General features: G+C 45.8%; 1 protein-coding gene across 1 annotated transcript in view; it reads right to left on the bottom strand.

Moving 5' to 3' along the window:
- Window positions 1–7060: 7060 nt before the first annotated feature.
- The window catches only part of LOC142584741 (fatty-acid amide hydrolase 2-A-like), a 108093-nt gene continuing 99785 nt past the window's right edge, over window positions 7061–15368 (bottom strand). Inside the window, exon 7 of the mRNA XM_075694969.1 lies at window positions 7061–8405. Within this exon, the coding sequence (XP_075551084.1) occupies window positions 7797–8405 (609 nt within the window). The 3' untranslated portion in view covers window positions 7061–7796. The remainder of the gene's footprint in view (window positions 8406–15368) is intronic.

The following is a 15368-nucleotide window of genomic DNA, read 5'->3' as shown; positions in this document are numbered from 1 at the left end:
TCAGTGTCTCGGGCATAGAAAGGAACCCCTAAAAGAACGCTCATTTACGAAACGTTCATGTTCCTAAACGCTCAACAGTAGTGTAATGGTAAGAGTGCTTACCGCTTGCATAACGCATTTTGTTTATTACATAGAGAGTTACATTTCTAGTGGCTCGACAATAAAATGTGCTTGAGGCCTTAATTACACAATGCAGGTAAAGTGTTAATTGAAATGTGCGTTTCAGGACGTTCTTAGAACGCAAAGTTACTTGTCCTAGGATAGGCTACCACTTCCTTGCTGTATACTCTGTTGTCGCAAAACGAATAAGCGCAAAGCCACCACTTAACAGCTGCTGGTGCAAGCTTCAAAAGAAGCGGTACGTAAGCATAAAATATAATAACACATACTCGTGGGAGGCCGCAAGCGTCCCAGCTACCACGGCAGCAGATGTGCTTTAAACTGCTTGAAGACGTTCAGTAATCTTTACCGCAGAAGCAGCCTTTCGCAAGAGCGAGAGAGTTCGCAAATACCTCCCGTCTGCGACAAAAGTTCACTTTTCCCGCTTTTGCAGTGAACAGGCGCCATGGCAGGCGACAATTCTAGTATTTATATCAAAGACCAAAGAAAATTTCATTTCCATTATCATGTGATGAGTATATTTTATGAAAGCACGTTCATGTTTGTTATTGCTGTTGCAAAAAGTTAATTGTTCGCTGTAGCTTAATCAGGAGTATAGAACCGCGGAGCAATGCACACCCTAGTTTACGCTAGCGGGATGAGCGGTGTCAGAGGGATGGTCAGTGGGCTAAGTTCTGTGCCATTCGTAAAACACACGTATAACGCTCCAGTGCACTTGGATCCATAATTTACCGCAAGTGATATCATCATCATCATCATCATCATCATCATCATCAGCCTGGTTAAGCCCACTGCAGGGCAAAGGCCTCTCTCTCCCATACTTCAACTACCCCGGTCATGTACAAATTGTGGCCATGTCGCCCTTGCAAACTTCTTAATCTCATCCGCCCACCTAACTTTCTGCCGGCCCCTGCTACGCTTCCCTTCCCTTGGAATCCAGTCCTTAGCCCTTAATGACCATCGATTATCTTCCCTCCTCATAACATGTCCTGCCCATGCCCCCCATTTCTTTTTCTTGATTTCAACTAAGATGTCATTAACTCGCGTTCGTTCCCTCACCCAATCTGCCCTTTTCTTATCCCTTAACGTTACACCCATCATCCTTCTTTCCATAGCTCGTTGCGTCGTCCTCAATTTAAGTAGAACTCTTTTCGTAAGCCTCCAGGTTTATGCCCCGTACGTGAGTACTCGAAAGACACAGCTGTTATACACTTTTCTCTTGAGGGATAATGACAACCTGCTGTTCATGATCTAAGAATGCCTGCCAAACGCACCCCAGCCCATTCTTATCGTTCTGATTATTTTAGTCTCATGATCCGGATCCCCGGTCACTACCTGCCCTAAGTAGATGTATTCCCTTACCACTTCCAGTGCCTCGCCACCTATCGTAAACTGCTGTTCTCTTCCGAGACTGTTAAACATTACCTTAGTTTTCTCCAGATTAATTTTTAGACCCACCCTTCTGCTTTGCCTCTCCAGGTCAGCGAGCATGCCTTGTAACTGGTCCCTTGAGTTACTAAGCCAGGCAATATCATCAGCGAATCTCAAGTTATTATGGTATTCTCCATGAACTCTTATCCCCAATTCTTCCCAATCCAGGTCTCTGAATACTTCCTGTAGACACGCTGCGAATAGCATGGGAGAGATCGTATCTTCCTGCCTGACGCCTTTCTTTAATTGGATTTTGTTGCTTTCTTTATGGAGGACTACGGTGGCTGTGGAGCGGCTATAGATATCTTTCAGTATTTTGACACACGGCTCGTCTACACCCCGATTCCCTAATGCCTCCACGACTGCTGAGGTTTCGACTGACACAACGCTTTCTCGTAATCAATGAACGCTATATATAAAAGTTGGTTATATTTTGCACATTTCTCTATGACTTGATTGATAGTGTGAATATGGTCTATTGTTGAGTAGCCTTTACCGAATCCTACCTGGTCCTTTGGTTGACAGAAGTCCAAGGTATTCCTGATTCTATTTGCGATTACCTTAGTAAATTCTTTGTAGGCAACGGACAGTAAGCTGATCGGTCTATAATTTTTCAAGTCTTTGGCGTCCCCTTTCTTATGGATTAGGACTATGTTAGCGTTTTTCCAAGATTCCGGTACGCTCGAAGTCATGAGGCATTGCGTATACAGGGTGGCCAGTTTCTCTAGAACAATCTGCCCACCATCCTTCAACAAATCTGCTGTTACCTGATCCTCCCCAGCTGCCTTCCCCCTTTGCATAGCTCCCAAGGCTTTCTTTACTTCTTCCGGCGTCACCTGTGGGATTTCGAAATCCTCTAGACTATTCTCTCTTCCATTATCGTCGTGGGTGCCACTGGTACTGTATAAATCTCTATAGACCTCCTCAGCCACCTGAACTATATTATCCATATTAGTAATGATATTGCCGGCTTTGTCTCTTAACGCATACATCTGATTCTTGCCAATTCCTAGTTTCTTCTTCACTGCTTTTAGGCTTCCTCCGTTCCTGAAAGCATGTTCAATTCTATCCATATTATAGTTCCTTATGTCTGCTGTCCTACGCTTGTTGATTAATTTCGAAAGTTCTGTCAGTTCTATTCTAGCTGTAGGGTTAGAGGCTTTCATACATTGGCGTTTCTTGATCAGATCTCTCGGCTCCTGCGATAGCTTACTGGAAACAAAGGATCTGATCAAGAAACGCCAATGAAACGCCAAAGTGATGTAATTAACCCATATACTTGGTAGTTCGCCTACGCATTACTCATAACATCAGTAATCCCTTACCATTCATTCCCTTAACATTCCCCTTACTTTCACAACAAATGAAGTTATAGTACATTTAATTCACTGAAGACACATCGAAAACCGACAACGAACCTCGTATAACAATTGAACATATTGACAAAATGAGGCTCGAGCATATTCCAAAGCCCATAATTATGCCACAAACGCTAACGGTTGGCATCTCATTACACCTAACCTGCATTCTGATTTCGGCAAATATAAACGCGGTGGACACAGAGTTCTCTCGGGACATTGGCAAACAGCTGATAATGGCCATATAGTGCCTTCGAGCACCTGCTTCAGGAATTTTTTCGAATGGCTGAAATTACGTGGCGCTGTCGAAACTTTCCCCAGGCATCACGCATAATATGCCCCTTATTCGCTCAGAATGTCAACTTTGTGGCACGTTGACTTATTTCCGAACATCGGTCAAACTTTCGGCGTGGTTCGTAAATCACTTGCGAAGGCTTTGGTAGACGCCACCCATAACATGGCTACCGTTCTCTGCAAATATAGAATGACTACTCCCTTTCTTTGTTTTGGGGCAGTGGAGAAAATTTGCGAGAATTTTGTTAACGTATCTACACAGGCAACAGCAAAGGCTTCGTAATTGTCATTTAGACCTCAATTGCCCAACACACGTAAACATGTTCTTGTGCATCGCGGCTCAATTCCCCCACATTCCCTCTAAATGCAGCTGAATTATAAAGTGTGCACTAGAAAAAAAAATATGCGAATTCTAGAAAAAATGTAGCAGCGAAAAAATCTAGCGCTTCGTGTGTGCCCTACTTTCTTTGTGTCACTATTTTTGTCAAGTGCGCTGCTATGAACCAAGTGGCGAATTATCAAGTAGTCCATCAATACATCGTGATGGTGCACAAAGCGAAACACTAAATGAGTTTATACTGACAAAGACCTCCTGACTAACTGCATGGTCTCGTTTCTTTCGTGTTATGGTTGTGGTTCGGTTATGGTTTCGATTATGGTTACCGGAACCCCAGGGCCGGTACGTCGGCGCGAAATGACGGATTTCAAATTGTTTCCTGTCATTTGAGTCGTTTTGGCGATCTTAAAATAAACGAAACTTGATAGCATGTTTTTGACTCGTTTAGTATTTACTGTAGTATGTGTTTACTAATAAATATTTTAACTAGGCTCGAGCGGGCGCTGTCAAAATCTGTGTCGTCAAGGGCCAGTTGGTGCGAAAACTTTATGGCAGTGTCGCCACCTGTGTTTAGTTCTCACGTATTTTTTTTACTTACCAAGCATCGTCTCGTGGTAAGAGTAGCGTTTTTGTTTTGTAGAAGGACCCTGTACCAAGGCAGCTGAAATTGATTTTTCTTTGACGCCAATTAAGCTCTCCAGTAAAGCATCCGTGAATTATATATTTCTTCTAGGACACCGTTAATACACGCTTACGACGTTTTTGAGCGCTTCTAGTCAACTAATACCTTCCCTGTAAAATATTGCAGATAAATCATGAAAAGCAATGTGAACTTTTCGCTAATTGTTTATCACAGCGGCCAGGTTTCGATGGGGGCTAAATTCGATAGCACCTGTGCACGTTGGAGAAGGCATAGTTATGTAAATTCATCGGGAGTACGCCGCTACGGCGGTGCTCATAGTTATATCGTAGTGTTTTGGTACGTAAAACCTCTGAATTATATTTTAGCTAGATACTTATTGTGTAAACGTAGTTGTGCGTGCAATCACAAATGAAGGTTAGTTTGCTAAATTCCTATTCATTGCGCTTTTCCCTCTATTATCAGCATTCGCAGAAAGAAGCGAAAATACGAATTATTAAAAACCGAGCACACCCGCAGCAACAGGGCCTTAGTGAAGTGATATAATTAACAAGTGAAAAGTTGGGGATAACTTAAAGGAAAGAAACGTCAGATGTGGGCTACCGAAGCCTGGCAACGACACATTTGGGCGAGCGGGAAGGGGGTGGCTTAGGCATCGCCGAGGATAGGAGGGCCGGTGCCTCGAGCCTCCCCTTAGTCAGCGCCTATTGCGACGGAACCTGTCGACTGAAAGCATCAATGAGAACTTATAAAGATAACAATGACAACTTGCACAGTAAAATGGCGACGTAATGTTGGTATGTTGGGTTGGTATGTCAAAGGGGACGTGTCGGAGAAGCAGATCTGTGTGGAGAAATTATACGCGTTCTGGGAACTTACCGTAAGCTTATTAGTTGCGCTCTTTAGGTAATGTATGCGGATTGTTAGTGGTTATGTTTCCGAACTAAAGGCATATAGAGTTTAAGCTTGCTGAACGTAAAGTGCACCTTGCATAAAACGAGGTAAGCAAATTTTATTGTTGTAGCTGCTTTAGTTGCGCCGTAAGGAACGCACAAATTTATGTGAATCGATGTTTTTGATGCCAGGTGAGTAAAACCATTCTGGCTTGCAAAATGCTGAATGTGTGCAGCTGAACCTTCACAGGAGCTAGGTGTACGTGATCAGCGGGCTAGACGTTAAATAAGCTGAGAATCGCTAGCTGTTTAAGTGTAGCAGGGTGCACCTGTGCTGAAATATGCTCCACGAAAATAGCCTGCACAACGTTATGTTATCTAGCCGCCTACTTATAGGAACATTGATATTACCGAGGTAAGCCGTTCTTTCACTGCAGCACTCAGTCACCAGTGCTCACAGAAGTTCATGTGGTCAAGTCAAGATAGCCGACACTCACTAGTCCTCTTAGTCTCGCCCATTCAGCGACCTCCACTCACGGCGATTCACGCTTGCTTAGTCGAAGTGCATGCGTCCACCTCATTCACCGCCTCAATGCTGTTTGTATTCTCTCCTTCTCATGTTGTTTGTCCTTTATACTCGCACCGACACTTATGAAGCGAATATACGAGTAGGTGTGCTAACGAGTGCGCCAATTCTATGACTATGCCACAGAAGCTGACTGCAAGTGAATAAGGAGAACGCACAATTTCAACGATCTTAGAAACACTAGCCGTACTCATAGTTGATTTCTCACAACAGTAGACTTTCACAATTAAAAGAATAACCTGGCACGTCACATTTGAAAGTTTTCGATATATTGAAAGTGCACGAATTCACATTTGTCGTCTATATAAACAATTTATTCAAATTAAAAAGATATTTCTCAGTCGGACTTTCTTGGACTCGCACTCGCCAAGATTCTCCTGAGTCACAGGTCAGTCCTAGTCCTAGTGAGTCGGCTCATCGGGCTACCAGCCTATGTAATGTCGTGCATTTTTCACATTGCCAATCGTTTTTTGGCAATGATAATTACGGGAAACAAAACAGCAGTCTCTCAGTAAGCTTGAAGTTACTCGCTTTTGGGGACTCGAGACTTAATACGACGCTTGTCAGATGTACACATACTCATACACGCCTTGCCGCATCCACCATAATATATATATACCGAAGATACATAAAGTGCATCTTTTATGGGCCTGTTATCTTGCAAGGCTGGGAACTATCGTAAGATTATTCATCCTATCCATCGTATGTATGCATCCTTGTTGAAAGAGCACCTGAGCAGGACACCATGCAGGTATTGGCACATTGTTTTGTGCGTTTAAAAAGGCTATCCAGCCCCATGCAGCCTCAATCATGTCGGCTAAGTGGACACCGATGAGTGACGGAGCGCAAAGTGGCGACTTGGTAGTGCAAGAACTTGGCACGCAGAAAATATCGCCTACTTGTGGACGCGAAGCTTCTTTCTTTTTTTCCCCTCTGTGCGCTACTTTATGGATGCTCGCTGCTGTTTTGCGCGATGGATGACAAAGAGTGAGGGTTTAAGGTATCGGCTTTCTTTATGGCTATGAGGCAACGGTAGTTAGGTTAGCTGTGCGTTGGTGGGCTAGCCTCAAGGCAGCGTAAGCACTTTGAGAAACACTCCGTATAGGGCGAGCTACTTCATTTGTAGACTGAGATAGACCCTAGTATTTGTGGAAATGGCTACTAAAATAGCTTTTCTCGCTACAATGAAAGCTTTCGTTAGACCGATTTCGAAAGCACTTCGAATCCGCCGACTTCCCCTTGCAGCTTACGCATAACAGCCTGAGAATTCTCAACAGAGGCCACCGCACGAATAATGAAATTGAAAACTACCTCTTCAGATGGCATTCGTAGCAGTATAGATGCACAAATATAATGTGTTTGTGAAGTGCCAGACGCATGAACAGACACAAACGAAAAAACTTCGAAATGAATTTGTTTTAAGCGTCTGCGCATATCAAAAACAGTGTGAATTTATTGGACAATCACAAATAATAATGTTCACATTGCTACTGGACACACATGTTCGCTTTCAATGCTAAGTCATTATGACGCGTGGATGATCATCACGCTTCAGTGTAATCATAGTTAACGCATTATTTAGGTCATATTACTTAAATATAATAGATGCCATTATTAGAGGGACCTAGTATCAATATTACGAACAGTGCCTTGTCAGCTAAACGCCACGGAAACTGGCATTCACAGAAAAAAATCACCTAGAAGGTTATATAGGCGCCTTTAACGCAATCGCGATAGACTTCTTGTGCTTCCTTGTACAGAGGCAGAGCAAGGTAATTATTATAAATGTACCAAGAAATTTCACGTATGCGTTGTGCGGCGCGGTATCTATAGATACTGCGCCGCACAACGCATACGTGAAATACGTGAAATCACTGCATCGTATACGATGCAGTGATTATGTAAATTATGTTTCAAAGGACCGTATAGAAAACAACCTAGCATTGTTGGGGCATTAAAAGCTACAGGCGCCTTGAACATGTTGAGAGAAGCACTACAAATCAAACGCGTTAGAGAAACGTGCTAACTACCGCAAGCATTCATGTGTTTCAGATATCCTGACAGCTAACACTGTGTGAAAAACAAAATGGGATTAGTCGGCAACGCCTCCTCAAGACTAGATTAATTAAAGGACCTTCTACCCACGCACTCGCTGCTTCGCCTTAGCGGGTTCTACCCAGCCGCCAAACTGCCTTTCAATTTCTTTGGCAACAGCCAAGCAGAGGCGGTCGTTTCCTCTGCGGGCCACCACTTGGACAGCCATGGGTAGGCCGTCGGACGTCCGAAGAACAGGGCAGGCGCTGACAGGAACTTCGAGAACGTTGAAGACGGACAAGAAGTTGAAGCCATCGGGAAAGAACAGGTCCTGGTGGTGGTACGCGGCGGGCGCCGAAGTCGCTGGCAAGATGAACACACCATCGTCTCCGAGCAGGGCTTCCAAGCGGTCTCGCAGCAAGTCCAGCGTTCCGCGGAAAGCGGCGAGCGCACTTTCCGAGCTGAACCGCGAAAGCGTGCCGGCCCAGCAAAGCAACATGGCGGCTGCCGTGTTGGGGCAAGTGCCCGTCAGCAAGCGAAGGAGCTCGGCAGTGAAGCTGATACCAGTGGAGCCCGGTCTGAAGACTTCGTGCAGAGGGCGCGACTTGGACTCGTTGTAGGCCAGCAGCCACTGCGGGATGCTGTAGCGGATCTCCGGTGCATCCAGGCGGCTTGGTTCAACCCCGTGTGTGTTGCGAATGAAGTTGATCACCTGCGAATCCAAAGTTGTATATTCGTTGTTATGGCGAAAAAACGTGGTGACTGGGGTGGCTCGTCAAACTGGAATAAATAACCCTAGGAGGCCAATACAACTAGGTTAAATCCTGGATGCATGACGTTGCAGCACAGGGGAGCATGCGCTTTAGTACACGGTTGTGAAGCATCGATAATGTATAAAAGTGACTGACATTCATCATTGTAATTTTGATCACAACGCTTTGTTTGTCGAATTGTTTTTTCAGCATGTTCATTCATACGTGTTTCCTGTGTTGACCTTTTTACAGTGTTCCTGTGGTTGTTCCGTGTTTTTGTGCATTGTGTTTTCTACCAACGAGTGTTGCCACATGTACGGCAGCATGAACAATCGAACAACTGTGAACAGGTCAGAAATAATCGTTTGCTTTATGTGTAGGTGAACTTCAGAACTGCTTTCACAGATTTTTTTTATTATCTGTACAAACTTTTTTCGTTGTTGAGCTCATCTATGAATTAAGAGGCGTAGCCGGCGCCGTCAAACAGGCACCAGCATCTCCTTGCATACGGTAAAGAAGAACCCTCTCCTCACAACGAGGGTAATGAATAAGATGCAGCTAGCTCGTAAATAATAACAGCAGAAAGACAACATTGGAAATAAGACTGCTTTTAACATATAACAAGCGCACTATATGATTGCATAAAAGAAGCTTTGCGTACAAAATGTGCCAAATTACTTGTATAGAACGTGTAATATACTTTAGTAGGGCTGGTAGCTGTGTGTGTTGCTTAATAATCAATTTACATGCAGCGCGAAAAGTCATAAACAAGTGAGAAACACAAAAACTAACATGGATGAATAGAATAACTTTAATGAAATATCCTGCGAGCTACGGGGAGCAATGTCCCATAGAGCGGGCTACTCCCACGTTGGGACCGGAAGTTGTAACTCCCTGGCCGCATCGTGGGCTCGCTGGACAGCCCAGAGCTGCTCCGCCTGGTCCATGCTGCGTAATGCTTCTTGTAGCCTGGCGGAGTCTTGATCCTTGTTTGCGTGGGTCCGACCACACGGCCAGAGCATGTGATGTACGTCTACTGTGCTATGGCAATTTTCGCAATATGATGTTTTGTATAGGTCAGGCATGTAGTGATGTAGTCTGTTCTGCGTGGGGTACGTGTTTGTTTGAAGCATTCTGAACGTGAGGCCTTGAGGCCGGTTGAGCTTATTGTGAGGTGTGCTGTATATTCTGCGGTCTAGATAGAAGTGCTTTGTGATCTCGGTGTATGTGGAGGGAGGGTCCCGATTCTCGCTGGGATGGTCACGACCAGAATAGGTGGCGTCGCGGAGGGTCAGGTCTCGCGCGCTCCTGTGAGCCATCTCATTGAGATTGCGATGGGCGTCCTCGATCTCTCCGAGGTGTCCCGGGAACCAGCAGATGGTGTGATGCTGCAGCGGTGCGGATCCATTGATAATTTGTAATGCTTGGCTTGCAACTGCTCCTTTCTGAAAGGCTTTGACGGCCGAGCGTGAATCGCTGTAGACGTGGGTGGTGGTCGGGTCTGTGAGCGCGAGTGCGATGGCGACCTGTTCTACTATCTCGGACTTGTAGGTCTTGACTGTGAGTGCGTTTGTGACTTGACCTTGCTTATTGATCGTGGTGGCAACGAAGGCCTTCCCGGTCGGGTACTGTGCCGTGTCTACAAAGCAGGCTAGGATCTTATCACGTACTTCGCGCAGGATGAACGATCCGCGTGCCAGCCTTCTGGGTTGATGGTGCGCAGGGTTCATGTTCCGCGGGAGTGGGTGAACCCTGTAGGAGTTGCGTGTGTCCGTCGGAACGCTTTGATATAGATTCTCCATTACTGTGGTATCATGACCTAGTTTGGCTAGGATTTATCTACCCGGTTTGGTTCCATAGAGTCTTCTCCATTGAGCCCGTTCTTGAGCTTCGGCTATTTCTTCAAAGAGCGTAGGTTAGGGCGCGTTGGTATTCCATAACTGAGGTTTTTAGCGCACGAAAAGGGACGAAAGACAGTGGCGAAACGAGGACACAGCGCTAACTTCCAACAATGGTTTTATTCCACAAAGCGGTAGACATATATATATATAGGTAACACCCACAACCGTACGCATGCGCATATGTACTGATTTTTAGTCAAATGAGACAGCACCGAGACATGTGTAATGGAAAGTTAAGATGATATCAAAGATGAAGACCGACCATGCATAGCCAAAAAACTTTTTTTTGTAATTGCAAGTCTAAAAGATTAAAATGTAATCTCCATTAGGCCACCCTCTGTGTCACGTTTAAAAAATCGAATTCTTTACTTGAAAGATCTATTGAAGGCGTTTGTCACAAGTGTTTGTCCAGTTTTATGGCGCAAGTGGATCGCCTGAAACAGGCCGGTTTCCCGCAGCACATCATCACAGCTGTGGCCGAAGGTCTCCTAAAGACCACAAAACGCGGACGACAGGATGAGGAGTCCACTTCACGGGAAAATACGAGAGTGAAGCAGAAACGCGCAATCATACTGTACATCCACGATATCTCGCACAGACTGAAGAAGATTGGCAATAACGCAAATGTAAGCGTCATCTTTTCAGCGCCAATCAAGCTGTCCAACTTGTGCAAGGCCAGCTACTGTGGTTCTGAGAAGCCCAGTTGCCGGACAAATCACAAGGAACGCTACGTTCATTGTGTGAACAATATCGTGTATGAACTGCCCCTGTCGTGCGGCAAAAAATACATCGGCCAAACGGGAAGGTGCCTAAATGACAGGTTGCGTGAACACGCAAATAATGTGCGAACTGGAGGAGTGGGGAATCTGGCTTTTCACTGCAGAAAGCATGGGTGCAGTTCCATTTATAAACAGTGCACGGTGATAGGAAGAAGCCCAGCGCAAACAACACGTGAGATTATTGAAACAGCAAAGATTGCTAGTTTAGGGAGTGCGTGTGTTAGCGCGCCTTCAATAGATCTTTCAAGTAAAGAATTCGATTTTTTAAACGTGACACAGAGGGTGGCCTAATGGAGATTACATTTTAATCTTTTAGACTTGCAATTACAAAAAAAATTTTTTTGGCTATGCATGGTCGGTCTTCATCTTTGATATCATCTTAACTTTCCATTACACATGTCTCGGTGCTGTCTCATTTGACTAAAAATCAGTACATATGCGCATGCGTACGGTTGTGGGTGTTACCTATATATATATGTGTCTACCGCTTGGTGGAATAAAATCATTGTTGGAAGTTAGCGCTGTGTCCTCGTTTCGCCACTGTCTTTCGTCCCTTTTCGTGCGCTAAAAACCTCAGTTATGATTTCTTCAAGTGTATTGTGTACCCCCAGTTGCAGCAGGAGCTCTGTCTCGGTGTTTTCTTGCTGCGGAATAAACTCAATTCAATTCAATTCTTGGGGATTCCCAGCGCTAGTTTGACTAGCTTTCTCAGTTGTACATTGAGTTTGTCCTTCTCCGCTGCATTCCATCTGTGCATGGCCGCCTCGTAGGTGAAGTGGCATAGCGCAAAGGCGTGTGTTAGCTTGAAGAGATTTTATTCCTTAAGGCCGTGTTGTCTATTTGCTACGCGTCTTATGAGATTCAAGGCATTATTCGACTTTGTCACGACCTTCTCCACTGTCGCGGCGCTTGAGCCGTTGCTGTCAATGAGCATCCCAAGGACTCTGATTTTGCTGACGTGTGGAATGGTTCCTCCGTCTTTTGTTCTGAGAGTAATGGAGTGTGTGTCTCTGATTTCGTTCTTTGGCTTGGGACCGCTTCTCGATGGTTTGTAGACTAGGAGCTCCGACTTCGCAGGCGAACATTGCAGGCCGGCGGGAGCGAGGTATTCCTCGATCGCGTCGATCGCTTGCTGCAGAGCGTTTTCAATTGATCCCAGGCTACCTCCGGGGACCCAGAGCGTTACGTCATCTGCGTATATCGTGTATTTGACGTTCTCGATTTGATCCAGTTTCTTGCCTAGGCCGGCAAGCGCAAGGTTAAAAGCGTCGGAGAGATGACAGAACCTTGCGGGGTGCCCTTGCCGCCGAGTTTGTATTTCTGGGACTTGATTTCGCCTAGACGGAGGGTGGCCGTTCTGTCGCTCAGGAACGATTTTGTATAAGCGTAGAGTATCGTGCCGAGGTCGCGGCTGGAGATCGTGTCGAGTATGTAGTCATGTGATAAATTATCGAATGCCTTTTCGAGGTCTAGCGCTAGGATTACTCTCGCGTCTCGTGTCTGCGTCAATGATCTCATGCTTGAGGAGCTTCATGGCGTCTTGGGTGGATAGCCCGGGTCTAAAGCCGATCATTGCCCTGGGGTAGATATCTTTTTCTTCGATATGTTTCGAGAGCCTGTTTAGGACCGCGTGCTCGGCTACCTTGCCGACGCAAGACGTCAGCGAGATAGGTCTGAGGTTATTGATGTTGGGCGCCTTGCCAGGCTTTGGGATGAGCATGATGAGGGCCGTTTTCCAGTCTTCGGGTAGTGCTCCGTTCCTCCAGATTTTGTTGATTTCCTCTGTGAGGGTTTCGATTGAGGTTTCGTCGAGGTTTCTAAGCGTAACTAAGTTCCGTTAGTTACGCCGTCCGGCCCCGGTGCTGACTTGCTGTTTAGGTTCTGAAGCGCCGTGCGTATCTCTTCGGTTGAGAAGTCCCGATCTAGTTCTGGGTTGGCTTTGCCACGATATGCTTCGGCGGTCGTGTGTCTAGCATTTTTGGCCAGCGGGAGGTACTTGTTAGCGAGACGGTCAATGAGCTCATTTTCCGTGGTATTTTTGAGTTCCTCGTGCATGATCCTGTTCGGCGTACGACCCTGGTCCGCTTTGGTTCTGGTTCTGCCCAAAAGATGCTTGAGCAGGTGCTACGTCGTCCAGCTGTTGATGCGGCCGTCCGCGGCGTCGCACACCTAGTTCCATTGCTGGTTAGATAGTTGCTTGCAATATTCTGCAATCAGCTGGTTTAGGGAAGAAATTCTTTTCCTCAGCCGTCGATTGTGTCTTTGTTCTTTCCATCTCCTGGTGAGCGTTTGTTTGGCTTCGAGCATGTGAGCCAGTCGGCTGTCCATGCTTTGAACGGGGAGATCTGTATTTCTTTCGTGGCCGCCTTAATGTCGGCCTTTAGTTACGACGTCCATTGTTCCATTGATTCTTTGCCTGTTCGGCGTTCGTGTCTGAACTCGCGGAACTTGTCCCAGTCGACGTACGTCATTTTTCTGGGTTCTCTGAATGGGGTGTCAATCGTTGTCTCAACAATGCGATGATCGCTGCCCAGATCCTCGAAGAGGTTGTTCCACTGATAGTTTGGAACGTTGCGGACGAAAGTGAGATCTGGCGTTGTGTCGCGGTTGACCGAGTTACCCGTTCTTGTGGGGTATTCGGCGTTCGTGATGAGCGTTAGGTCAAGTTCATCGGCGTCGTTTAATAAGTCCTTGCCCTTGGCTCTGCTGGCGACGTATCCCCAAGCGTGTTACGGGCGTTGAAGTCCCCGGCCACTAAAACTAAAATAAGCACTACATAATAGCTGGCGAGTTTTCTTGCTAGGATTCTATAACGTAAAGCTATTCCAAAATGTTTCTACTCCAATTCTGCAATCGGCCCTCCATGATTGTCAAAAATTTTCTGGGCACACCCACTTCGCGTGTCGATCACGCGACGTCAGGCAAAGCACGAAAACGCCCCATGCGATATGACCTGTGCACACCGATTATGCCGGATTTGACCGAACAAAAGAAAAATAATGATTTCACATTTGATGCTTTATTTTAATTAGACTTGTTCAAAAGGTTTCGGGTTTCGCCGACTTCACCTGTCTGTCACGCGACGCCACAAAGCCACGAAAACTCACGCGTTAAAGATGCATCAATATGCCGAAAAAACTGATTTTTTTTTTCGGAAATGCCGGAGGCTGACCCGTTCCAAATGTAATAGAAAATGCCTGCCCACCGACCGCTCTAGCACTGGCTAATCGGAGCTGTCGGGGAGCATGGATTCGTTTGCGTATCATAAGATTAATTAATTCGCAGTTTAACGTAATCGAGCCCTTTTGGCGCGTATATTGCATTGCTCTACCAGCTACATTTCACTGAGGATCCGTTTTAGCGGCATTTTAAACCGTCCGTTGGAAGCCGCCGCAATTTTCAACTAGCCACCGCAAGTTAAGCTAGGAGAAGCGGACTAAACGCAGACGCCGGCACCACCCTCTTCTTCCGGTTATGTAATTTCAATACGCTGACTAGGCCTCACCGAAACCCTCACCATTTCAGCGTGCTGCTCGCCTCTTCTCAGGCACTTAAATAATAGAAACGCTCAATCTAGGCAATGTTATTCGTTGTGAAAGCAATCAAACGTGACCCATAGACCCCTTTTCACGGTGATCCCGTGGTCGCTGCCATGTTTGGTCATGCGGTGACGCGTCCATTACTTGCCTCAGCTGCCTCAGTTGCTCCCGCGATTAATATGCATGCGCATTACGCAGATTCGGCTCCACAAACATCTGTTCTGACAGATCTCGTAGACGATGACCATCTGGAAGACACGAACCTTTGGCCACAGTTTCAGCCGACATGTAAGCGCTTTCAGAGCTCATTACGCATTGTCGAAACGGCGCGAGCAATGTATACGGTGCTTGCACTGAAACCACGGATAGAAATCTCGTTCTTCTACAGCAAACTGCTCTGAGAGAAAGGCCAAGAAAAGTGTTTGATTGGGTTCTTCAAACAATGACACCGAGTACTTCCCAATGCTTGCGTCGGTGGTTACGTAAATTTGATTTCGGAAATTTAAATGAAACAAATTGGAATAATTTTTCTCATAGGGCCCCAGTTCTTAGCGCCTGCTTCCTGTTTATGTACACTTTCCAGGTCAAGCACACTCAATACATGATGCCTCGTACATAACGCAGCGAAAACATTTATAATGTTTTCACTCATTAGATTCTTCAATCATAACAATCAAAGAATCTCATAAGTTTATTTGGAATAC

Source organism: Dermacentor variabilis, chromosome 6, assembly GCF_050947875.1.
Source record: "Dermacentor variabilis isolate Ectoservices chromosome 6, ASM5094787v1, whole genome shotgun sequence".
In the NCBI taxonomy this organism is placed as follows: Eukaryota; Metazoa; Arthropoda; class Arachnida; order Ixodida; family Ixodidae; genus Dermacentor; species Dermacentor variabilis.
Note: the sequence above shows the minus strand (reverse complement) of the source record. Positions and strands in the feature narration are given on the sequence as shown.